Raw genomic sequence first — 26,430 nt, forward strand, 5'->3', positions numbered from 1 at the left:
GGATTTTTGCAAAGCTTTTGACACTGTTTCCCACAGCATTCTCCTGGAGAAACTGGCTGCCCATGGCCTGGACAGGTGTACTCTTCGCTGGGTAAAAAATTGGCTGGATGGCTGCGCCCAGAGAGTGGTGGTAAATGGAGTTAAATCCAGTTGGTGTCTGGTCACAAGTGGTGTACCCCAGGGCTCGGTGCTGGGGCCGGTTCTCTTTAATATCTTTATCAATGATCTGGATGAAGGGATCGAATGCACCCTCAGTAAGTTCGCAGATGACACTAAGCTGGGTGGGTTTGTTGATCTGCTTGAGGGTAGGTTGGCTCTGCAGAGGGATCTGGACAGGCTGGACCGATGGGCTGAGACCAATGGTATGAGGTTCAACAAGGCCAAGTGCCGGGTCCTGCACTTGGGTCACAACAACCCCATGCAGCGCTACAGGATTGGGGCAGAGTGGCTCGAAAGCAGCCCGGCAGAAAAGGACCTGGGGGTGTTGGTTGACAGCCGGCTGAATATGAGCCAGCAGTGTGCCCAGGTGGCCAAGAAGGCCAACAGCATCCTAGTCTGTATCAGGAACAGTGTGGTTAGCCGGACTAGGGAAGTGATCATCGCCCTGTACTCGGCACTGGTGAGGCCCCACCTCGAGTACTGCGTTCAGTTTTGGGCCCCTCGCTACAAGAGGGACATTGAGGTGTTGGAGCATGTCCAGAGAAGGCCTACAAAGCTGGTGAGGGGTTTGGAGGACAAACCTTATGAAGAACGACTGAGGGAGCTGGGGTTGTTTAGCTTGGAGAAGAGGAGGCTGAGGGGAGACCTCATCACCCTCTACAACTACCTGAAAGGAGGTTGTAGAGAGATGGGGGCTGAGCTCTTCTCCCTGGTGACAAGTGATAGGACGAGAGGAAACGGGTTCAAGTTACGTCAGGGGAGGTTTAGATTGGATATTAGGAAACATTTTTTCACTGAAAGGGTTATTAAACATTGGAATAGGCTGCCCAGGGAGGTGGTGGATTCACCATCCCTGGACGTGTTTAAAAAAAGGGTAGATGGGGCACTTAGGGACATGGTTTAGAAGTGGCTTTTGTCAGGGTAGGTTAAAGGTTGGACTTGATGATCTTAAAGGTCCCTTCCAACCTCAGCAATTCTATGATTCTATGTGCCCCCAGATACAGCCCTATATAGCAGGCTGTTAGGAAGAGAACAAGATCTGTGTTAGAGTGGAGGAGGAGAAAGGTCTTCCTGGCTATTGTTGATACTGCACAACCAAAGCGCAGGAATGCATCCATTTTGCAGACTGCTCAACAGTTTAAGCAAAGAGCCCCCAGACCCGTTTGTGACATTCCCAGGGTGATGGTAGACTTTGCCAACTCCTCCAAATGTTTTCCCCTACCATTAACATCCTCCACACGCTGCCCAGGCTGAGCTGCTGCCAGCTGGCATCCATCCACCACGTTACCTCTGCCAAACCTTGAAAGTACTCCACCTGGAACAGTGAACCCTGTATCCTGGCCATATTTTTGGTACTAGGGCCTCTTGCACCTCATAATCTCCCAACAATGGGACCAGGAAAGTGGTGGCAATACTGTTGAATGGCAAAAATTACTGGCAGCTGTGGCTAGCACCCCATTGGAAGGGGGAATACTCCCACGCCATGCCTCCCACATCCATCTAGGCTTGCAGGCACCTCTGCAGCACCCAAAAGCTGCCGGAGAGGCTCACGAGGTTCAGCGGGACTAGCAAGAAAGACGTCGCAAGCACCACTGCTGCAGCCTTTGGGAATGAGGGAGCCGCCCCCCATCACCTCCCCAGTGCTCTGCTCTGCCTAACAAAGGGCGGCTTCGCTGCAACCACAAAAATGGTATAGCAAGCAAAAAGGATGCTGCTGATCTTGAGCACGTGCATGGGTCCGGGTTACTCTGAATAATTTAAGTCAGGCTTCTTTTATCTCTCTCCTGCTCCAGAGTTGCTACCACTGCCACGCACATGAATCAGACAGGCTTCCTGAGCGGCTGGAGGTGGGGTGCCTCCAGTACGGTGGGAGCTAAAGGGGAAATGCTAGAAGATGATTTAAAGAGACTCCTTAATCATCCTGGACTTCAAATCTTTAGTTCTCATCTCAAGTGTGATACAGACGAAGGATGCTCCCCCCAGCCGAAGGGGACACAGGCAGAGGCTGCAGGAGAGCTAGGGAAGCTCTGGGCCGCTGCCAACACAACAAAGGGGGAAACAAAAGCCCCAGGTAGGGCTCCGTCCCCATGTCCTTCCGGAGTCTGGTGGGGGATCCTCTCCAACTCCCTGTACCTGCGTGCATGTGTGTCGATGAAGGGCCTGTGGACACCACCTGCTAATCGCTCCACACAGATGACAACACGTGTTTTATACAGCAAATCGATCCCAGGGAAGCGGACACAAGGGAATGTAGCTGCTCCTGCCTCCAGCGGCTTTGGCAGCACTCCCAAGAGCTAGCCCTGCGGCAGGCGGGACGTGAGGAGCAGCCCAGTGACGTCCCCAGCAGGCCCAGGCTCCCCTGGAAAAGGGCATCATCCGCAGCCCATCACAACCCTCTCAAAAACCCGCTTCCTGGGGGGGGCTGCCCCGCACCTGGCACACACAGAGGCAAAGGGCCACTTCACAGGCCATCCCTGCGCCAAAACAGGAGCCTGCATTTCCACAGCACGCGACTCTCCGCCTAAACACAAGCGGTTATTTCAAACTGTATCTCTCATACAAAGGCACCAAAAAATAATTGCTAAATTAATGGAGCAATAGCTAATGTTCATATATTTGGTTACGGCTTGGCAGACCCAGCTCTAGGATTAATTGTATATTAATTCTCTTCTATGTTTGTTTTGCAGAAGCTAAAAATTTAATTCAAGCAGAAGAGTGCCAGCTTGCAGAGTCCTGAAGTTTCTCTCAGGCGAAAGCAAAGACCAAGCTCCACGGCATAGCTGATCTGGGCTGCCTGCTAGTGTTGTGTTGCTGGTAGGGAAAGGACGAGAGGGGAAAGAGAGGTTGTGCAAGTGGGTTTTTAAGTTGTTTTTAGGGACAGGAGATTGGTGTTGTGTATGGAAGAGACAGCAGCCTCCTGGCCCAGTTATTCTGCTTGTTGCAATGCCCTGGACAGCTATAAAAATAAAAGAACAGGGCTGGGAGGAGTATAAAACCCGAGACAAAATCTGGCTGGGGGGAACTAGCAAAAGCATTAGCTGCTTGGAGAGATGAAGCTGCCGGGTTTGTAAACAACGTTAAAAAAAGGCTGTGCAGGAGCTGGACAGGAATAGCTGCGCGGCAGGCGAGGCCACCACGGCAGCGTAGGGAGGAGGTGGAAGGTGGGGAGAGGGCTTTGGGGTCACCCCTCGGTGCTCTGCAGCTCCCCGAGGCCCGGCGGGAGGGAGCAGCCCCGCGGCGCAGGGTGGCTGTTAGCCGCCTGGCATTATTTGCCCCCCAGAGCAGGCAAGCGTGGCCAGCTGCAAGGGGGAGATGCTGGCAGAAGGGCGGGGAGGGAGGCAGATGGGAGGCTGGCGGCCACGCAGGCAGCTCTTTGGGGGGGAAGGAAGGGGAGCTGCGAGCAGGGTCCCTATTCTGCCACGTTGCATCTAGCGGCGGAGACGCACGAGCAGCAGCTAGAGGCTTACACCAAAGAGGCCTTGGCAGAGCCACGAAGTGAGCGGTACTGTGTCCTGTATCTACCAAAAATGGGTTGAAACCAGCCAGGCTGTTGAAAAGGGGTTTCTGAGCACCCACGGGAGGGAGGCGTGGAGGCAGCTGAGGGCGGTCTGCAGCACAAGGCCATACCTACGTTACAGCTGCCCCACTGGGACAGCAAGGGAAGCAGATGCTGCAGAGCCACGCATGCTGTCTTATCAGCATCTCATGAAGATGGAAAGCACAAAAATAATGTAATACCTCTGAACACATTTAGGCCACAAAGCACTGGAGGCCTTCTACCTACCAGCTGCGGAGGCTCCGGGAGCCGTGGGGTCGGGATGGAGCTGGGTGAGATTCTGTTGGGGACTATGTGGCATGTTAATACTCATCTTCAGTAGCAGGGACCAGGCACAATCCCACACATCAAGGGCCAAGGGCAACGTGAATGCCGCTGGTCAGTTACTGGCAAGGGAGACGAGCAGGACGGCATCATGTTTCAAGAGGGGGCAAGTGCTGCTTTGACAATGCTGATCCTTGCCCCGAGGCTGGTGGAACCACCGATTTGTTATCACCATCTCACCAGTTACCATAATAGCATCTGGCACCCTGCTCCTTCCCTGCTGCTGCAGCACGGGCTTCCCATTTCACTGCCTGCTTCTGAACACACTACAGGTCTGGAAGATCCCACAAATTTGGGCCATTCCTCACCTGGGCAATCAATACACCCTGGCCATTTTGAGACCAGTTTAAACCGCTGGGATTATTTTAAGCTACTGTTTCTGCAAAAGCGACGGGAAACGGCAGAAGAAGCTGTCCTCCTAGAGGAGAGCTGTGTCACACACACTTTCTGCAGTTAGCCTCTGCTCCCATTCCACCCTCTGAGTTTGGGATCCAACTCACCTTACACAGCTCGGGTTCGTCCAACACAGTTGGCAACAGATCACAGCTGGCATAAAACATTTTGCCCACGCCAGAAGCATGGCCTGGCGTGCCGCTGGCCTCTTGTAACCCACGCAGCAGAGCAGCCATGTTTATTGCTGCGTGCGCGGGATGCCCTAGCCAGGTTTACACAGTGAGTCGGGGGTGTCCTCTTTCTACCTGGATTTGTGTGGCACACACAGGCCCGCCCCTCATGCCACTGCTGACACACCATTAGGCTCTTTATGCTTCATTTTCTAACGGGTAAGGTCCTGGGAAGGCAATTACAAATACATAAACACATGTATTCGATTTCCAGGTTTGTAATTACCTGGAGGCCACTTTGCCTCTTGCCAGCCAAGGACAAAACACATGCTGGCGAGGCTCTCCTAATGCAGTGCATTCCGGGACAAATGCTACAGGGCAGCTTTGCCCAGCAAACCCCTCCAAAATCCCCATGCTGGTGTAGGGACAGACTGCAATGTTTTCCCAGCACTTCTGGGGAAAATCCCCCTCCACATAGGCACAGCCAGCCCATAACCCCCTTCTGGGGACTCCTGGCAGGCACTCCACTCCACATCCCACTCCCTTTCTGCTGAGCTGGGACCTCATTGAAGCCTGTCAGCTGGGAATTGAGATACCCTTTTGCTGCAGAAGAGGATGCAGAGCTTTGCCGCCAGCCTTCGGGAGCCATACATATCATCACAGTGATCTGCCGAGCACACTAGAAAAGGCAAATACGCTTCTGTCTCTGTGCTCCCTTTCCTGACACCTCTGTTCAGACTGCAGGCTCTCTTCCATGCCACCAGAGCTTTCACAAGGGTCTGCTTAGACCCGTTTTGCTAAAAAAGACCAAAAAACTTTCAAAAAAATATTTATTTTATTTAAAAAAAATAAATAAATCATAAGCAGCTCCGAACGCCTAGGGGCCAGGCAGCACGGTTTGAAACCAGCTCTTGCTGTGGCTGCTCTGGCAGTCCTCCCCCCTTGGAGGGAGCCTGTCTGACCCAGTCTTCCTCGAAGGCTATTAACACAACCAGAAGCAAAAAAACATAAAACCCAAACCCCCAAATTCCATCTGCCCCAAAGTCTAAACATGGTAAGGAAAGTGATAAGTATGGGGCTACACATCTCCGCAGTAACCGCAGCAGCTATAAAGCTGTCCACCATGAAACGCCCACTCTGCTAAAGGGCAGGCAGATAGCTGCCAACGTAGCTGTGGCTCGGGGTGCTACGGAGGCACTACAGAGGTAAAGGAAAAAACAATTTATAAAGCGGTGGTATATAATTTTCGAAGGCTGTTGATTGCGGTTAGAAATAACTTTCATAATCATTTGGGAGAGTTATTGCAGAGAACAGCACAGAACTCTGGTCATGTCTTCAAAAATAAATAATCTGAATTGGTTAAATAAAATCCAGGCACAAGAAGACAATTTACTGACTGTGAATTGCTAAAAGCTTGGGGATTAGTCAAAGATAACTCTCGTTTACCAAATGTGTTTAACAGAACAAGAGTGCTTGCAGAAGATTGTTTTGTGGTATACTAATTGTGTATTTTATTTCGAAAATTGAATACGGAGATGCTATTAAGAAATAAGAATCGTCCACAATACAAAATGCCAGCTTTGCCAAGCAAAACTAAAATAGGTTGCTGCTTCTGAAACCAAACAGTCGTTTGCAATATAAACCGGTATGCATGATCTGAGCTTTTCTCAAGATTTTCTGAAATGCAAACCCGGAAAATGAATCTCAGCTCTAGCCTTGACGAGACTCAAAACACACACCAGCTCGGCCAGCTTATCTAGTTCCACAGAGCAAGTCCCAGTGCAAAAACCTGGCCTGTGCAATCAGTTGAAGGCTTGGGAAGCACTGGGAGACGGAGCCCGACCTCTTCCCACACCATCACTGCTGACCTGGCGAGCCTGGACAGGCTAAAGGGACACGGGAGCTCTCGGGGTCTGCTTTCCACTCACTTACTTGTCCTGTCCAGTTCAATAATGCTCTTGGAAAGAGTAAGTGCCTTTTCTTACTGCAGCCCACGTGCCTCGGCCACAACAGGGAGGTGCTACTGCAGCAGCAATGCGCTACATCAGCCTCAGCCTCATTTCATTGCTGAAGCTCGGAGTGATGGGTCCAACTGAATTACCCTGGTGTACATTTTTTTGTCCGTAGGTTGAGCCTTAGAAGAATAACAAAGAGAGCCGGCTGTCAGCCCACGGTCAGAAACATGTTGCTTTTCCCACACTCAGGCGTAGACACATTTTTTCCTCCTCTGGAGCGCTCCTTTCCTCTGCCAGGACTCCCGTTGCAGCCACGGTGCGGGGAAGCACCGCGCAAGCAGGAACAGAGCTGATGGAGCTGGAGGGTAGGACACGCAGAGGACAACCTCACACTGCAATTGCTCAACCTTGTTTTGGCCCCCCACAGGCAAGCAATACCACGACTATTTTTGCTTCTGGTTGTGTTATAAAATACGTAAAACTAAACCAGCGGATTTGTACTCCTGTTCTGCACATGTATGAAAATTATAGGAAAAAAACACTAGCGTATACAATAATCCCTTCTTATATGAATGAAGCTCCTCATGACCTTAAAGCCACGCACCGGGCTGGCAGGCCAAGATGTTTAAGTAGTTGAGCATTTTGTTCAGGTGACAGGCAGCCCTTTTAAGTCTTAATCAGCAGATATCCAGAGAGCTAACTTACAGACATAAAGCAAATCTACTTAGGGAATAAATGTCTAAATAAGTATGAGAGATGGGATGCTGATCTTTTAATGTTCCTCTGCAGGGTAAACAAAATTATGGTTGGGTTTTTTTTTTCCAGTTTAATTCATTTATGGCGTTCGTCTATTATTGCATGATAAAAAGGCTCAACATGTCTAGCTCGCTAGGACTTCCCTCTGTCCTGGAGTGAGCCTGCCCAGCTAAGCTGAGCACTAACGAGAAGGCAGGCAGGCGTACAAAGCCATGGCACTGATCAGCCAGATGTACAGATAATCCAGACGTACATCAACTGCCTACCTGAAGTCCACTTGGTGGACAAAGTGGGCAACTGCAATAGAGACTATGAAAAAACAGAGCAGACTGGAGGTACATCACCTTGCACGATGAGTTCACCATAGAATTATAGAATGGTTTGGGTTGGAAGGGATCTTAAAGATCACCTAGTTCCAACCCCCCTGCCCTGGGCAGGGACACCTCCCACCAGCCCAGGTTGCTCCAAGCCTCATCCAACCCGGCCTTGAACCCCTCCAGGGATGGGGCAGCCACAGCTTCTCTGGGCAACCTGGGCCAGGGGCTCACCACCCTCACAGCAAAGAATTTCTTCACAATATCTCATCTAAATCTCTCCTCTTTCAGTTTAAAACTGTTACCTCTCATCCTATTGCTACACTCCCTGATAAAGAGTCACTCCCTCTCTCTCCTGTAGGTCCCCTTTAGGTACTGGAAGGCTGCTGTAAGGTCTCCCTGGAGCCTTCTCTTCTCCAGGCTGAACAACCCCAACTCTCTCAGCCCGTCTTCATAGCAGAGGTGCTCCAGCCCTCTCATCATCTTGGCGGCCCTCCTCTGGACTTGCTCCAACAGGTCCATATCCTGATTATGCTGGGGGCTCCAGAGCTGGATGCAGTACTCTAGGTGGGGTCTCGCCAGAGCGGAGTACAGAGGGAGAATCCCCTCCCTCGCCCTGCTGGCCAGGCTTCTTCTGATGCAGCCCAGGATGCAGTTGGCTTTCTGGGTTGCAAACGCACATTGCTGGCTCATGTTGAGCTTCTCATCAAGCAACACCCCCAAGTCCTTCTCCTCAGGACTGCTCTCAATCCATTCTCTGCCCAGCCTGGATTTGTGCTTGGGATTGCCCCAACCCAGGTGCAGGACCTTGCACTTGGCCTTGTTAAACTTCACAAGGTTCACACGGGCCCATCTCTCAAGCCTGTCCAGGTCCCTCTGGACGGCATCCATCCCTCCAGCGTGTCAACTGCACCACACAGCTCGGTGTCATCAGCAACCTTGCTGAGGGTGTCCTCAATCCCACTGTCCATGTCTCCAACAAAGATGCTAAACTGCACCGGTCCCAGTACCGACCCCTGAGGAACATCACTCAGACATTGACCCATTGACTGCAACTCTTTGAGTACGGCCATCCAGCCAGTTCCTTATCCACCGAGTGGTCCATCGTCAAATCCATGTCTCCAATTTAGAGACAAGGATGTTTTGCCGGACAGTGTCAAAATTTATTTAAGTCAGAGAGAGACAAATAGCCTTTCCTTTAGTTATCTCCCATCTGCCACTTTCAATTGGTCATTAAAACCATTTTTAAAATGATAAACCAAGCAATACTGCCTAACTAATGAATGTCAAATTATCAGTGTAAATATGCCAACATTTTTTTATTTATTTGCCTCACCAAGAACATGTTCTCCTCTGTTTGGTTTTCCATTTTAATGACTACAATTTATCATATTAACTAGACTTCCAGTTTGCTAGGTTTTGTTTCAAGTTCTGCTTTTTACCGAGACATCTGCAAGACAGCAGTCTCAGGTAAGAGAAGTAATAAAACTAATAAAAAAGCGATAGTAACTGTCACCAAAAAGCACAAGTGACCGAACCACCTTCATTTACTACACACTTCTTTCTTCCTCTCATTTGCTGATTTTACTGCCCGCTTTCCACTAATATTTTACTCTGCTTATATGGCAGCTCTCTGCAAGGAATGTTAATTCCCCAATTTCCAAATAATTTCCTTTCCCTACCTACCAGCAGGCAGCACAGGAAGGAAGGAAAGCCAAAGCGGGAGAACCGTCCATGATGAATTCAAGCCTCGCACAGTGGCCCAGTCGGGAGTTTCAGGATGCATTTGAAACTCCAGCGATGCCTGAATCTGTGCAGGATCCTGCCTGCGCAGGATGTATCTATCTGCTGCCTAACGTGGTGGGAAACCAGTTAGTCCAGCTGCACCAAGGCTGTATCTATTTCAGAGCACGAGCATATGTGTTTTCCCCACCTGTCACAACTGTGAAATGTATAGATAGCATTTACTTCCTAGGCATTCGTCGCTCAAATTAACAGGCAACCTGTTAGTCTGAGTGCAATTAGCACCCCAAACTTTACTCCAGACGTATCTGGTAGCTGAAATTTGCTTGCAAATCTTTAAGCAGCCTGGTGTACGCTTTGAGTAAATACAGGCCAACGCAGAGAGTGGAAATCCTGTGAAATCCCCAAGAAATTTAACATGAAGCAAAGCTAAACACGCTGTTGGAGAATCTGCCGTGCCTTTGTCAGAACCCATAATGGAATGTTCACGTTTTTGCAAACTGAAATTGAGCACTAGGTTCACCCGAGACCCAGCAAACCAAATGACAGCGTAACACAACCTGCCAGGGCTGACTCCTGCCGCCCTCTTCCTGCTGCCGGATTTAAACCTGCCGCTCCCTCTACATGCTTTTCATGAAAATGCCAGTTACATACAGACACGCATCTTGAAAAACGACACTAGCGTTTTGCAGAAGCATATGCAAGCGATACCATACGATACCAGTGGTGTAAACGCGCCTATCTGTGTCATGGCATGACTACTTTTATTGGAGAGTACAGAGAGTACGGCCAGCAGAGCCTGCAACCGCACTGCCACAGCTGCCTTTTCTACTGTGGCCCTCACACCTACATACCAGTCTCTCCCATGTTGCAGCCACATTGTCTGCAGCATGCTCAGATGCCCACCTGAGTGCACTGAATCACTCCTTTGCGGGTTATTTCTTCAAACATAACCAGTTTTGAAACACCAAATAACGATGGGCTTAAATTCTTTTCATTCAGCATTCACCTTTCCCTCCTTGAGGTCACTAGCACGTTAACAAGGAATGCACAATCCACACGGAAATGTTCCTTCACAAACCCAAAGGCCAAAAGCTTGATATTTACTCAAAGTTTGAAGTAAGGAGGGCTGAGGGAGTGCACAACCCAGGTTCCACAGTGGCAGGACAGCCTTCATCTATCACAGACTTCCTTTGGATGCTGGAGATTCAATTAGGCTCATAACTCCAGTCTCACGCACAAAGATGGTTTGATGTTCATTCAGCAATCACCTTTTTTTTTTTTTCCTCTTTTTCCTAAATGCTCTACAAACGTTGCCCAGAGTTCTTCCCTTGCTTAAGTCTATCCATCAGTCCATGTATAGCATTTTATTAGGATTAGCTTCTCAACGCCTTCAGTGCTTATCTGCATGATTCTCTGACCTTCTCAAACCCTACCTTACCTGCTGGCACCACACAGTGACAGAGTCCTGCAAGGTGTCACCTTTCTGTGTAGTGACATGGTTTTCTCCCCCAAGTCCTGGATAAATCTAAACGACACATATTCAGAGCATCTGTCACAGCAATGACATTGCTCTTGTTCTCTGCACATCTGTGACATTTTATTATCCTCTTCTAATATGACAGCAGAGCTGGTGGGAAAGAGACCTGCCCTCCTCCAGCCCAGTACCCATAGCTACTCCCCACTAAGCACAGAAGATGGAGGGAAGGAAAAAGATTTCTTACCCGTAGGAAGGAGAGGTCTCGGTTGTGCTCAATGCTCGTGATTTCCAGGTTGCCCATAACTACCTCGCAGTTCTCATAGTACTTGCGCAGGGCCCGATACTGCTGCTCCAGGTCTGAGAGGGAGCTCAGCTTGTTCTCGGTGCCGGCACACACTGCAAGAAACCACAGGACAAACAACGAGGATGAGTGTGGAAGAGGGCCACAGGAGCAGAGAAGGAAATAAAGTTTGCACACAGGGATACGGGTAATTGTAACAGAAGTCCTAAATTATTCACAGGGTTGGGTACTAAAAAAAAAAAAAAAAAAGAAAAAAAACCACACCAAACCAGCACAGGTTATTTGAACGTCAGCAGTAAAGATAGGAAGAAATATGGTCCATGATCATCTCAGCAATTTAAACACATCTCACCAAACGGGATGAAGTTCTGGTATTTACCACCAAATGCAGAAAGGCTGAAAACGCAGAAATGCAGGAAAAACTCAAAACTAGTTGACCCCAGAACCTAAAGGGCCAAGGCCAGGTGTCAGTGGAGTCACTACTAGTTCTGCCAACGACAGAATGGGACACTGAACAGGGATGTGCCAATCACAGACTAAAGGACGTAAGGCTGGAGAGACCCGTGCATCCAAGCTGACCTGGGTAATCCAGCATTTTCCCTATTCAGCTGATGCTCAGAACGGCCTGTTGGACAAGCCAAGAGCAACCTGACCAGAAGGCTTATACCCAACATTGTTTTCCCCATCACTTTCCTCAAGATCCCAGCCCTTCCCAGCTTTACGCAATTAAATAGGAGAAAGACAATAGCAAAAACCACAATGTCTTTCAGCTAGTCACCAGACTGAATATGCAGCAGAGATGTCTCAGATGAGTTAGGAAACACCATCCTAATACAGTTAGTTTTTGGAAGATGCCCTTTAATATTATACTATTCCGTTCTAAATTTTGAAGTCAGATTCAAAGCCACTGCAGGGTCACAGCTCGGCTCAATCTATCAGCTTGCCGTGCATCAAGCAATGACAAAAATGAACGCGGGAAAGAAACACAGAAGCAGCATTTTCCAACAGCAGTTTTTCAGGCAGCGCTCAGCCTGCCAGGACAGCAGCGCGACTGAAATGGTCAAGTGTAGGGCTGGGCTTTTTTGGTTTTAGTTTTGGGGTTTTTTTGCATGCACTTACTTTTCCTCTCTACCAACAGCTTTGTGGGTTGTTCTCATCTGTGAGCAAATTAATCTGAATACGTCCAAAACTTTTGAAATGAGCATTATATCATGCAAAACATGAGCCAGACCGGAATAGCATTTCTGGAGTCATTCCCGCTCCTGGATTAAATCAATACAAACAAAACTCTCCATGACTGGAGGCATAATCAGTAAAATTGGCTAAAATATGCTGTTTTGAATGATGCAGGTCCTTTTCATAAATATCAAAAGTAATTAGGTTTTTGAGTACTACTATTATTGACTGTTTACTTACTATATTCCCCCCCCCCTTTTTTTTTTTTTTTAATAGAAATAGGAACAATTCTCATCTCAGTTCTCCGCTGCAGAGCAATCTGCTCTTGTGCCAGGGCGATCCGAGCTTCAAGCAGCCTCTTGGCCAAGGCCTTCGGGAAGTGGCCAGAAACCCACAAACTGCCCAAAGTTTTCTCCCAAGGAAATTCCCTCTGCCCTAAAAATGGCAGCAGAACTCTGTTCCCTCCCAAACCGTAACTGCCCAGTGGGGAGGGACAGCAGTGGCTGGTTTCATGGGGAGCCACGCACAGGATGAAGGCCTTCTCACGTCCTTTTCGGGTTTTATGTTTGCCGCAGCTAAGGAGCACGGACCAACACTGAACAGGCGCTACGTAGGGCTGATTTTCCAAATACACATCTGGTCTAGATACCAAAGGAAATATTCTAAGGGATGTAAATTTTTTTTTATTTCTTTCTATGACCTGATAGAAGTAAAATTTTGAAGTCCTCACTACGTTTTAAAACTTGAAATGTTTGCATGTATTCATTACACTGTGTCTCAGAAAAACAAAACTGGTTGGTTTGCTCAGATTTTAAAATAAAAACTACCACCTCAACTCAAAGCTTAATTTGAAGCACAAACATTCCCATTTTGAAAGTTTTCTTGCCAAACCTTACCACTTAGAGTAAAACATATCTAAACAAAATTCTGTTTATAATATTTTAATAGCTATTTTGGGGGATTCCCAAGATGGAAAGACGTGATCCCACTGGGCTTGACACAGCTCTGCTGGACTGGGAACACCCGGAAGGATTAACCAGTGCTGCTCGGGGATGGCACGTCTGTCTTTTTGAAATACAAAGCCGTGTCCTAGCTCACGTTGAAAGTTTTATTTGGAACAACCTCGAGATCTGCTTACCAGCATCTCCACCCTGCAGGGAGACACGTGCCTGTCCCTGCCAGCAGACTTCAAAAATATTTGCTCCCAATTACAAAATTAGTTTGTTTGCTTTTTCCTTAAAAGCAGCAGCAGCATCTATAACAAGATTGACTATGTTTCCAGCCAAATAAGTATTATTCTGTCTTAAGGCACCCGAGGACTAATAAATAATTTCTGTTCCATTTCGCAATCGGTGCTAAGGATCACCATAGCTCAGAAAACAATTCCAGCAGCTCAGCTAATAAAGCTATACACTGCAACACTGGTATTTCATGTTACACACCCATTAAACGTTTCCCGAAAGCTGATTTAGCCATTTGTTGCTGTAAGGAGGCAGAGCACCTGGAGCCTGCTCTTGCAAGAGGATTCAACGGGGGTGAAGCCAGCCCAGATGTGAGCTGGGGCTGCAAATTTTATTCAAGTAAGATTAATTTTGTACAACCAAACCATTGCAAGTAACTGCTCCCAGGTTTTGACAACGCTACAGAAATCAATTCTTTCAGATGAATAAAATCTTAAAAGCAAATTTAGAAGAAATCATGTTGGTCTTTTAAATTTATCCTAGAGCAATTCCAAGCACTTAATTTCTGTCTTAAAAACAAAAATCCCCTCTGGTCCTCCGTTAGACAAAACACCTCTGTGTTCCAGCTCACAGCTGGGCCTCTGCTGCCTGCAAGATACACGGCAAAAGGTCCCTGCAACCCAGCTCCTCACAGCCTGCTCCCGCTGCAAAATCTGGGAAGCCAGGGAATGCAGTGCCCAGCGTCCATCCTTCCAGCCATGGCTGGGCTTTTACAGCGCTGCACTGTACTGACAGGCGGAGAGGGAGAGGGAGAGGAGAGAAACTGGTTACAGACTGCTCAAATCAAGCAGTACACCGAAAGTGGGATTTATCCTCCATCAATCGGCAGGGAACGCAGCAGTGGAGATTTTCTGCCATGGGTACCCGAGCCGCAGTGCCGCTGGAGCAGAACCTGCCCCCAGAGCGGGAGAGAGCCCCAGGCTGGGGAATGAGCTGAAATCCCAAAGCCAACGTGGGTATAACTATAGATCACTAATAATGCATTACCATAATAAGCCATTAATCTCTCTCTGCCTCAGCTTTACAGCACAAGTTTTGTACGTATACTTTTGATGCACCTAATAATTGCACCAGATTCAAAATACAAAAGAGAAAACGATGCAAATATTCAAGAAAAGCAGATTAGGTCAATTCTCACTCACCAGGGCATAGGGCTGGGACAGTACCCTCCACCCTTCACAGAGTCCTTTAAAACAGTGAGATTAGATATGCTGTTGGGTTTTTTAAGGAAAAATACAATTAACAGGGTAAAAAGTTATTCCGGCCACAAGGGAGAAATGCTGCTGCCATATACAATTCCAGCAGAGCTCCCGCTTGCCTGCATGTGCCAGGGAGCCAAACCTGGGAGGGACACGGGGCACAAAGCAGGCTGCAAACCGGGAGTTAACAGTAAGTTTTAGCTCCCATTTTGATCCACAGGAGGCAAGTTCCAGCTGCTCCAGGGCAAATACAATCATTTTGGGTCTGAATTGCCAAAACAGTCAAGAAGCACTAAAGCATGCAAGGTGGGAGCTGAGCAAGGGTCACAGAGGATGCCCAGTCCATCTGCCCCCGAGCACGAACACATCCCTCTCACCCTCCTGCTCATCTCTTGGAACAGCAACAGGCACCTGTGCATTGTAGCGGCTCTTTAAAATTAAGTGCCAAAATAATACGTGTTTTCAGGGATGCTCCAGCCATATAAAGGCATAAAAACATGAGCACAACGAAATACATTTCCTTGTCATGCCATGCTAAACTACCATAATCTATATTTCATAAACTCTCTTCAAAGCACTTTGTTGTATATTGTCAGACACGTTATTTTATATAGCCCCAGAAACAGATGAGCAGCAAGAAAATAAAGACTGCATGTTAAAAGCAGTCCCTGCAGCAGAACCTCTCCTGGTTAATGAAAAACACTAATTCCCCTGCCACTAACAGAGGTCAAAAAAGTACCAGTTTAAGATGTGCCTCCACAATCTGCAGCTTCTCTCGCTATTGAGTGCCTTTGAGCACGTATACTCCCAGCTTGCTCAGAAGGTCTTACAGAGGCGGCTCAATGAGGGGAACCCTTCAGCACCATTTAAATGCATGCCCAGGAAAATCTGATGTCCCCTTATGTTTTCCCAGACGGACTCCCCAGCGAGCTGTTGACTGACAGCCTGTGCCAGGTTACCGGCATGCCATGAAGCTCTCAAACACATCTCTCCACCAACACAGGCTTGGCCATTCCCTCTCTTCCCATATTCTGGCTACAAACCTCGCATGTATGCATGCGTCCGTGCCCAGTGACACCCACTGCTAATGTTATCCCAAAGCTGAAGGATGTGCACCTTCCTATCTGGGAATGCCCAAAGCGGTGGTGACGGTGACCAGCCAGGCTGCCAGCCTGGGGCTTCTTCCCATCTACACTTCAAACGTGGGCGGTTTTGGGTGGGTACTGGGCAGAGCCCTGCTTGGGCATCACAAAAGTGGATTTCAGGCATTACTCACACATTCACACTCCACATTCAGTTGTTTACTTATTACCAGCTACCCAAAATGACAGAGAAGAGCTTCAGCTCCTAATGGCCCCAATTACAGCAGTAATAATCATCTGTATTGAATTGAATTTACGTTTTTCATCAATATTCATGCACATGACTTGGAAATTAATTTCCCATTGACATTTTTTTCATAACAAAGCCGAATCATTCAGATGCTCACTCATAGGTAGCAAATAACGGAGGCACTTAAAAACATCCTTTATCTTCTGCTTTTTAGGCCATTATTTTTGCTCTGCTCTGTTGATGATAAATCTATACATTAAATTAAGAAATCACATTTGACTCAATCTATTTCTGTTTCTTGTAATACTAATGGATTTTATAATCCTCCCAGCTCAACAAGATGAACTAACTTTTGGAAGGAGCTCAGCTCATTCATTCCATTTCTTATTCAACTCCTCTCTGGATCTGCCTACATTTGGAGTTATTCAGGAAGAGCGAATCCCATCATCTCCGGCATGGTCACCCCCACCTGAAATACCGGTGTCTCCCTCCTCTCCCAAAGCACGTTTAGCGTAGCAGCGACGAGGCATCCTTGTTACCAATCCCAAGGGAGTTATCTTGAGCATCTGGATATATTCTTTTGAATCATAAAACATTTATTGGCAGGGACATGAGAGAGCAGCACGTTTGTCCCGCACCAGCCTCTGCCTGAATACAACACGACCTCCCTTTGTCCATTGGTTTAAGTGGGCCAAAAACGCAAGAGAAGGCTTAAACTCCCAGACTCACTAGTTCAGGAGCATGCTTACCAAAAGAGAATCACACGTTCCTTCACCCCAGTCAGGACAAGCCTAACAACAGTCAGCACCTCTTTCTAACATTCTCTTCCCATACTTGCCACTTATTTACTTAATTAGCTGTGTTTTTACAGACAGGCCCATCATCAGGGTTTCCTGAAAGGCAGCTAACATAACCGTTTATTAATAATTGCAAACACTCATGGCAATTTGTTAAGGCCCCCAGATGGGGGGAAATACTGGAGCCCCTTAAGGAACAACTAATTACCAGCAATGCCACAGCAGTCCCCACTCATTTCATTATGCTCTGCGCTCTCAGCTACAGCCTGGGCACCCTATCATGTACGCACACAGAAGAAGGGGTAAACACACTTTTAATCCTTTCATTATTATTTTACAGCTCTCCTTGAACAAGCGGTAAAAGCCTCGAATTTTCTTGCAATTAAGCACATCCTAATGAAAGGAGGGACCGCCTGCACTTACAGTCCTGCAGATGTCTCCTGGGAGAAGGCAAAACACTCCTTGCGGTCACCAGCCGCCTTCCTATAAACCCAGTGGTTTTGGAGAATGTTTTGAAATTAGAGGCTTGCTTTCCCTAGGTGAGAGACTGTAATGAAGGAGAGCATAATTTTCTCTGTACTCCTAATTAAAAGCTCAGCTGGCACAAGTGTTTTCCTTCCGTGAGGTCTGCTGTACGCTAGAAAATTATCATCCCATTTGAATCCAGTTGCGTGCAATCAGCCCAACTGCCATGAACTCCTGGACGGCCGCACGGCCAGGAGAGGAGAAGCTCAGCATTGCCACCCAGCCGCCGTTCCGTCCCTCAGGGTGCCATCATGATGAGGGGACACAGAAGGGGCTGGCCCACAGCAGCTGTGAGCTGTAATCCCTCCTTACCTGCACGCAAACAGCCCAGAGACACAAGCCCCGGAGTGCTATTATTCATTTTTATTTCAATGTTAAGCTCCCCACAACTGCTAAATAAAGTCAAATTAAAAAAAAAACAAAAAAACAAAAAAAAAAAACAAACAAAAAAACAAAACCCAAACAAAACCCAAACTATAATTGTCATCCAGACTTTAATGTGCAATGCTAAAAGGACATTCTGAAACACTTCGATAGCCTTTCTTCTCTTTGTGTGGAGAAGACGTCCCTGGGTTGATTGCAGCTGGTATCAAAAGTATTAATTCCCTGAAATTTGCTCGCTAAACCCCCAAATAGCGTTTCATATGCCGCTGTGAAACCTTCCAGCACTTCCAGAAAAGTTGTAGGAATGCATTTTATCAGGGTGTTCCCACCTCCAGTAGAGGCTCATCAGATGCCACCTACAAAGGGAAGAGCTTTCCAATTTTATGAACAGGAACACAAATAGGCACAGGAAAGACTGACAGTGATTGTAACTTCATCAAGAAGGATTAGTTATGTGTGATAACGCTTTCCGGAGCTGATGGCACCCTCTCCTTGCACCAAGCTCTCCAAAATCTGTTTGGTGGATGCTACACAGCATATTTTATTGATGTAGCACTCCTGTCCATACCAATCAAAAAATGGCATCAAAGGACTAGATTTATACTGTAACATTTCAAGGATAATTGCCGGTGCCGACCATGTCAAGCCACTGTCACCTGCCTGCATTATGCCAGTATTTCCAGCATTGTTTCTCTTTTCGTTTCCTCACATATATATTATAATACAGCAACCGGACAGAACAAGATGGGAAAAATTTACTGCAGGACCTATACCATACAGTTACCACTAAAAAAAAAAAGCAGAAATTAATACCAGAGACTTTGCCAATGGCTCTTCCCACCCAAGCCTTTGTACCAAATTATTTTTCTCTGGGTACTTCTTCCCTTTTTCTCCCTACTCTTCACAGACACACATATCCACGCTTTCTTTACTCATTTCGTTCTATTTTGAGGGTAAATAGTTGCTTCTTAACTATAATGTAGGTACCGGACTTGACAAGCAATTAAAGCAAACAATTTCCACTCATCTAACTTTGCCAAATTAGTCATCTGCCATCTGCTCTATCATCTGGCTCTCCTTGAGGTCTTGCTGTGAATCTGGAAGCGCCTGCTCTGATGAGGAGGCAGCAGATAAGCCTCCAAGTTGGCAGGGAACTCAAGGGATGGAGGTGACACGGGGGTGACACGTGGCCCTGTGCCGCTCCCCACCACCCCTGTCGGGACAGCTCTGAGAGGTGCTTGCTGGCTCCAGCGGTCAAACCGGCAAATTACCGGCACAAAAGTGATAGAAAAGCATTTGAAATTAAAAATTGCTTTTTCAGCCGGTTATGTGGCATGGTTGCTCAGAAGGAGTGTGGGATTTTCTTATTGGATGCAGGATGCAAGAAATAACTTACTTTATTGAAATGACCTCAGCATTTACAATTTAGTTCCCAACAAAGTACATAACCTAAGCAAACAATTAATAGACATTCTCTAAGAAAGATTTGAGTGGTCTAGGCTTCCAGCACCTGGTTTACTTCAGGTAGGCCTTGTTTTGAGCCAGTGAAAAGGTTTTCAAATAGCTCTGAAATACAATGCAAATCTCCTCTGCCCTCCAACTTGTGAGCATTGGCGGGACCTTTGTCTATTACCAGTTTTCCAGTTTGGGCTCCTTACTGGGTCTTCCCAGTACGATCAAGAATATCACCCTTTCCTAACTAACCTACGTTTCCTCCCCGAGGAAATTAAATACCACTCCAGAGTGCAAGTTAGTCCACCCACATGTTGCCGTTGCCCAAGCCATCACATGAAGGAATCGCTCTCCCTGTTGGTGGTGAATTCCTGCACTAGTCTCCAGTTCAGCCTCTTGAGCGCAGCACCCAGAATTAAGCTTATGAATCTAACTCAATGTCAAGAGCCCAAATCCTCCCCTACAGTACTAAAGTATAGACCATCACCAGATCTGCAGATAAACAATCGTGAGTAATCCAAGGCCATCTGTTCTTGGGCTGCTAAATGCAGAGCAAAGGCCTAAGAGTTTGCAAATATTGCTCTCCCCGCTTTCCAACTCTCACCCTTCCCCAGTCCCGCTCCAGCACACCAACAATGGCTCACGCGACCTATTTCTCTCCGTCACGGTGTATCCTGACTCCTTACCAGAGCAAAGCGGTGGGGGTGGACCTGCTGGAAAGCAGCTCTGAAGAAAAGGATCTGGGGGTCTTGGTAGACAGCAAATTATCCATGAGCAAGCAATGTGCCCTTGTTGCCAAGAAGGCCAACGGAATTCTGGGCTGCACAGGGAAGACTGTGGCCAGTAGGTCGAAGGAGGTCATTCTCCCTCTCTCCTCTGCACTGGTGAGGCCACAACTGGAATATTGTGTCCCGTTCCGGGCTCCCCAGTTCAAGAGAGACAAGGAACTACTGGAGAGAGTCCAGTGCAGGGCAACAAAGATGATGGAGGGATTGGAGCATCTCCCTTATGAGGAAAGGCTGAGAGAGCTGGGACTCTTTAGCCTGGAGAAGAGAAAGTTGAGGGGGGACCTTATTAACGTTTACAAGGATCTAAAGGGTGGGTTTAAGGAGGATGGAGCCAGACTCTTTTCAGTGGTTCCCAGTAACAGGACAAGGGGTAACAGGCACAAGCTGGAACATAGGAAGTTCTGATCAAATATGAGAAGAAACTTCTTTATGGTGAGGGTGACAGAGCACTGGAACAGGCTGCCCAGGGCGGTTGTGGGGTCTCCTTCTCTGGAGACTTTCAAGACCCGCCTGGATGCAAGTCCTGAGTCATGTGCTCTGGGCAATCCTGCTTTAGCAGGGGAGGTGGACTAGATGATCTCTAGAGGTCCCTTCCAACTCTGAAAAATTCCGTGATTCTGTGAAATCTCTACAGGACTCAGCAGTGGGAAGGATTTGGGTTGCATTTTCAATGCCAATGGAAGAAGTGGGGGGAAGATGATGGAGCACGAACCATGAGCCCAGGTGAACACATCCACGGGTAGGAACAGGGGGAGCAGAAGGGAGCCAGGCACTTAGACTGGTTTTTGTACATGTGCCTTCACCGCAAATCAATTTATCAAGGGATGCCAATAACATCTGCTATGAGGTTGGTCCAAAATTGCTTCCCAGCTCACAAACCAGGCTGCTGTGCTGGGGACATGAAGGGCTCCTTCCCCCCCCCCCCGCAGTGCCCTCCTGGCACCCAGGGGTGCTCCGCTCGCACAGAGCATGGCCATGGTGCTGTGGCAGTGGCCGCCTTCCCCACCAGCTCCTGCTGTTCCACCAGGACTCTTGCGGCTCCGTGACAGCCGGGGGCCTTCGCCTGCCTGCCTTTTTTTTCCTTCCCCAAAGGGCCCCTGAATACCGGCAAGCATTCACTCAACTTAAATGCATTTTAATTAACATTGTACAAACACACCGAGCTTGTGCATGCACAAGGGAGCGCATTCATTCAGCTTCTGCCTGATTCTCAGCCCAAGAAATCCAGTGGGAGCGCTGGCAGCCGCTGCGATGGGAATGGGATTGCAGTCCTCGCTGCCGGTACAATATTTAAAATACACTTGGCAAAATGCGCACAAGCCCTCAGATCCTACTTACTAGTATTTAAGCACCGTTTATGTAAAAGATCCAGCTCAGACAGAGTAGGTGGGACAGGTGCTTTTATATCTGCTAATGTAACTGCGGGTAATTAGTCACCACTAAAACACACAGCAACCGCTGCGTCGTTCCAGGGTAAGCATAAGCCACCTGTGACATAAAAAAAAAAAAAAAAAAAAGGTATTTCCCCAAGATCTCCCACAGAAATTTCTCTCGCATTAATTATCACATAACCCAAATACCACCTAATAAAATGATTAAAATAACTATGAAATTTAAACACAAAGAAAGGGACCGCTTTGGAGAGAGCAACCTCCCCAGATTTTGTCAAGACAGAACTGCAGAGGGGCTTACGCAAAAAGTCCTGGGAGAAACTTCAGAGAAATAAAGAAAACCAACACCTCACGAGGAGCACCTGAGATGCCATGCCAGGGCTGGGGCGTCCCCATCAACCGGGCAAGCGCCAACCCAGCATTTCAGAGCTGCTTTGCCCAAGTGTTTCACGGGCACCGTGCAATGCAGGAGAAGGCGATTAAAGGAACTCCCCCATTTTAGCCCATATGCATAGCCCTATTTAAGTTGAAGCAGCACGCAGTTTATTTTTCGTTGATGAAAATAACAGGCTCTCAAGCAACACGATAACCTTGTCAAGTAGACGGGAGAATTCAGCTCAGGTAAGACAGCTGAAATGGCAATTATTTAAACTTGGAAGTACTACAGATGAGGGGATGGGTGCTGCAGCTGCGGAGAGGGGCAGGGGCTGCGCTGAGGCTGGCCGGGCCAGGGGGGTGATCAACGCACTTCGTCTGGAGCCACAACGCGCTGGATCTGGGAATTCGGACCACCTCCTGGAGTCTCTGGCAGTCATATACATTAAGGTCATCAAGTCAAAAATTAATCCAAAGTGCTCTCTTACATAAGCCTTCCTTAAACCGATGGTTGTGTTTTCCTAATTGTCTGTGGCTAAACTAAGTGATAAAACCCATGTTAGTAAACCAAGTGCTTTCAGATATCAGTTTACAGGCAGGAAAAACAATCTTTCAATAATTAAAGTCTATTCAATAACCTTTTTACTTCCATATGCTATGTATAAAAACATACCGCCTAATCGTAAATTAGTATCATCTGCCACAGACAATCCTGCATCTCTTGCAGTCCGTGCACATTTCGGATGAACAGCCTCATGGAGGATGCCGAGCACGTAGGGCATCGCCAGCGGGCCCGCTCAGGAGGGGAGGTGCTCGCGAGCACCCAACTCCCACCCTCTCAAACCTGCATCTCCTGAACCAAGTCCCTGGGTTGCACAATTTAAATTAAACATAATAAAAATAAAAAGCTAAATAAAAGCCTGAGCACCCAATAAATTCTTCCAAGGCTGCTGAGGGCTTCAGCTCTAGTGAACGGCAGCACAGTGGCCATTTCTGGGTACGGTCATGGCGTACAAAACCAAACCTCTCCCACTGAGAAGCTTTCCCATTAAGAAAGTAAAGGAACTACTTTTTAACCTCATTGAGGCTGTTGGCATAAGCTGCTCTTAAATCTGCGCAAAGCGGGCCAATGCAGGACTTGCATTTGAATTGATAACCTCATTGCACGCGAGCCGTACATTCCCGACAAACACCTGCAGTGCCGAAACTTCTGCCTGTTTCACCTGGGTGGGGAGGACTGCACGGCTACGTTTGATGAGCTTCTTGGTTCGTCTCATTGATGCTTTAAAAACGAGTGAGCCAGAGGCTGCAATCACAGAGCGAGTTGCCCCTCTTCACACAATTCCCACTAAGCCTTTATAAACAGTTTCCCTTTCCAAGGCTGCAAGGGGGCACGGGGGGAGTCAAAGTTGCTGTGAAATTGCTCCTCAAACACACTTCCCCTGCAGTCAAATCTGGGAAAGTGACTTCAAAAATCTCTAATTGTTTTCCTCGCCCAACATATTGCTGCACTGGACTAACCTAAGGCATTTTTATTTGTTAGTTTTTGTTTCTATTTTCAGACATCATCCCAAAAGGTAAATTCTAGGTAACCATACTTGTCCAAATCATGTATTATGAATTCTTTATAGGTAAGTTTGCTCAAATATCCTCCCCATTAATACTGTCTGTTTTTTCTGTCGGGTTTTTTAAAATACACTCCATATATATTTTATAAATGCTTGCGTTTGTTCCCACACACACCCCCCCCCGCCCCAGAGACTGTCCTTAAACTTCTGCCCATTGATTGTGACGGCATCCATTTGTAAAGGTCAAAAGAAAGCTTCTCTGACAGCTGAACTCAGAAGGCAATTTTAAATGAGCTGTTTCTCTTCCTCCACAAAGCAAGACGCCAACAAAATCAAAACCCTAGGTCTTTTTTATTTCACTGGCCTGACCAGTGGCTTTGATAGGCTTTGGATGTCTGATGGCCGCTGAACACTCCTTGGAAATCTGAGCTTGTTTGATGGTCTTAAAAAATAACAACATGTGAAAAAGCACGTTTATGAAGAGAAACAGAAAGTTTTAATGAAAAGAAGAACGTTAATTTGCTGCTCTTCTGAAAACCTCTGCAGACCCAAGTACCAGAGCTCCCAGGGTTCCCCCACAAATGTCACCGCTGTGTGGACTTGGCCTTGTGCATCCAAAACATAACCAAAACACAACTGCCTGGCTAGTCAAGAAACAGACCGTGCCAACTTATTTTGATGCCTGCTTCAAATTTGTACAGAGAAAACCGGTTATTTTATCTGGGGTTGTGATCAAAAGCCTCTTCAAAAGGCTTCTGCCCTTTCCCCCCATCCAACAGTTTACCGAATATCTCAAATTCACAACCATTGAAAGCAGGGCTGCACTATTTATGGCACTGTTATACATGAAGAAAACCTGCCATAAATCAAAGAAAACAGTTATATAAATGAGCATAAAAGTGCAGGGAAATGTCACAAGACAGCAATAAAGTATCTTCCAAATGGTAAATCCCAGGAGCAGGAGCACCATTAGTTTTGAATCTTCGACTCGGCAACAGCAGGACTGGTTTATCACTGGAGCAATCAGTACCGGGGCTCGCCTCCCTTAATAACTGCGGATTCAGGCAAACTTGCACCCCTGGGCAGGGGATCGGGGAGGGCAGGAGGAAGCAGAGACAGCAAATGCACGGCTGTGCTCGCACCAACTCACACCGCTCAGAAGTAACACCCTCATCCCATGGCTCTTCGCCTGCCGCTAACTCTACGTGGAACATAGGAGCATACCACGTATATTTATTCCCCACATACATTATATATATATAAATACAGTTGGTCTTTTTGGAGACTGGGTAATTATTTTTTTAGCGCTTTCTCACTGCAACGCAGAAACCACGGAGGACTGATTATTGTTTTACGTGCAAGAAGAGAGATGCCCACCCCAGGGTGGCCAGCCAGGTCTCCTCTGCAGACACGGCAAAGAAAGCTGCTTTAACAAAAAGACAGTAATACATAACAGGCACAAGTCTTGCCTGGGGATCAAGGAGGCACGGCGAATACAGCAGTCCTGGGAGGGAGTCGCAAGAGACTCTGGAAGAGCAGAGCGAGGGGTTTAACTTGGCAAATGGCCATAACGCCTTCCACCAACTTCCAAGGCCCCAGCTCAGGCTGCTATCTGATATTTGGTCATTTTTCTGCAAACGCTACCAGCAGAAGAATGGACACGTAACAGCAAAATAACAAGGAATTTGCTGGGATGAAGGAAAGGCAATGCCTTGTACAACACTGGAGCTGCCCCAGGAACAGTGGTGGCAGCACCGGGAGGATCCACCGACAGATTAAAGCTTCAGCCAGTAGAAGATGGAGAGGATGGCCTGAGAAATCGCTCTGAGACCAAGCGTGGTGCAGAAGACTCCCACCCTGACCACCACCACAGGCTTCTCCAAGGGATTCCCCTTCCACGCTGCTTTGCTCCAACAAGGCTACACATGAGTAACCCAGAGAAAACACCAGCCCATGCCCTTGGGCTTATTTCTTATGTCTGTGCACAAGCCATTCCCTGATCCTTTTACACTCGGAAAATTCCCAAGACTATCCCTGACCTTTTAAGAGGACATTTACATGCACCTTTATCCTGCAAGTGGTAACCATTAGCTCACTGTTAAAATAACATGTCCCAGCGATGTGCCAAAATAATGTTTTGTGGTTCTTAACCCAAAGCAAGGGGGGAGAGAGGGAGAGACGCAGCAGATGGCTGGTTGTTTTTTTTTCTGAAGACGCAGATGACATATTCCCACAGACCAAAAGCAGCTTCATATTCCTGCCTCTCACAAGAAGATGACAGTGCTTCTGCCTGAAGACCTCCCCACCTGATTTTATTTTCATAAACAAACACTGAGAAAGGCGGCAGAATGACAGGCGCCTTGCTCCTCAGCACCGGGTAGGAAGCAACAGGCACGTTATTAACAGCTTCATTAAGAAGAAAAGGCCAAGAAACAATTTTCTCAACGCAAGCCCTCTGTCAGGAGCCTGCTCTCAGGGTCCCCATTTCATTAATACCTCCACTGGATGATCCGCTTCAGCAGAAGCTGGGAAATGGGAGGGCTGCGGGAGGGGGAGCCCCGGTGGGGGGCACGGGGCCCCCGGCATGTGATCCCAGCCAAACCGTGTGCCGGGGGCTTTGGCCACGGCTGCGTGCTTAAGTGATGCGGGAGCACGTGCGGCTGGAGCAGCTCAGTGCAAATTTACCCGTTGCAAAATGTCCTTGAAGCTGCCTGCCTGTGACGGGTAAATGGCATCGAAGGTCAGTGAAGCTAATTTGACGGTAACGAGCCTCTGCACCGCTCACCAATACCGTGGCCTTGTCCTTAAAAACACCCCCACCCGCCCCAAAACCATCTCGCGGGGCACAGAGAAGTTCCCAGGAGCAGGGCTCCCTTGTTTTCCCTCCTTAATACCGCACTTACAAAACGCATCCACTTTTTATTACAACCACAAAAAAGCCCAGCCCAGCTAGGAGTGCTAGGAACAGCTTAATTAATAACAATTAGCCGCAGCACAATTGTGATTCAGGTGGCGTTTTGGAGCATGAAGGAGAAACTTGACACTTTTGCT

General features: G+C 47.6%; 1 protein-coding gene across 9 annotated transcripts in view; it reads right to left on the bottom strand.

Moving 5' to 3' along the window:
- ERBB4 (erb-b2 receptor tyrosine kinase 4) overlaps positions 1-26,430 on the bottom strand; it is a 633,162-nt gene that overhangs the window by 385,636 nt on the left and 221,096 nt on the right. For all 9 annotated transcript variants that reach the window (XR_008467602.1, XM_054207999.1, XM_054208001.1 and 6 more), the window contains exon 2: positions 11,095-11,246. Coding sequence is in view for 8 of the 9 variants with exons in the window: in XM_054207999.1 (XP_054063974.1) it covers positions 11,095-11,246 (152 nt within the window). In the remaining variant the exon portion in view is untranslated. The remainder of the gene's footprint in view (positions 1-11,094; positions 11,247-26,430) is intronic.

This window comes from Rissa tridactyla, chromosome 7, assembly GCF_028500815.1.
Source record: "Rissa tridactyla isolate bRisTri1 chromosome 7, bRisTri1.patW.cur.20221130, whole genome shotgun sequence".
In the NCBI taxonomy this organism is placed as follows: Eukaryota; Metazoa; Chordata; class Aves; order Charadriiformes; family Laridae; genus Rissa; species Rissa tridactyla.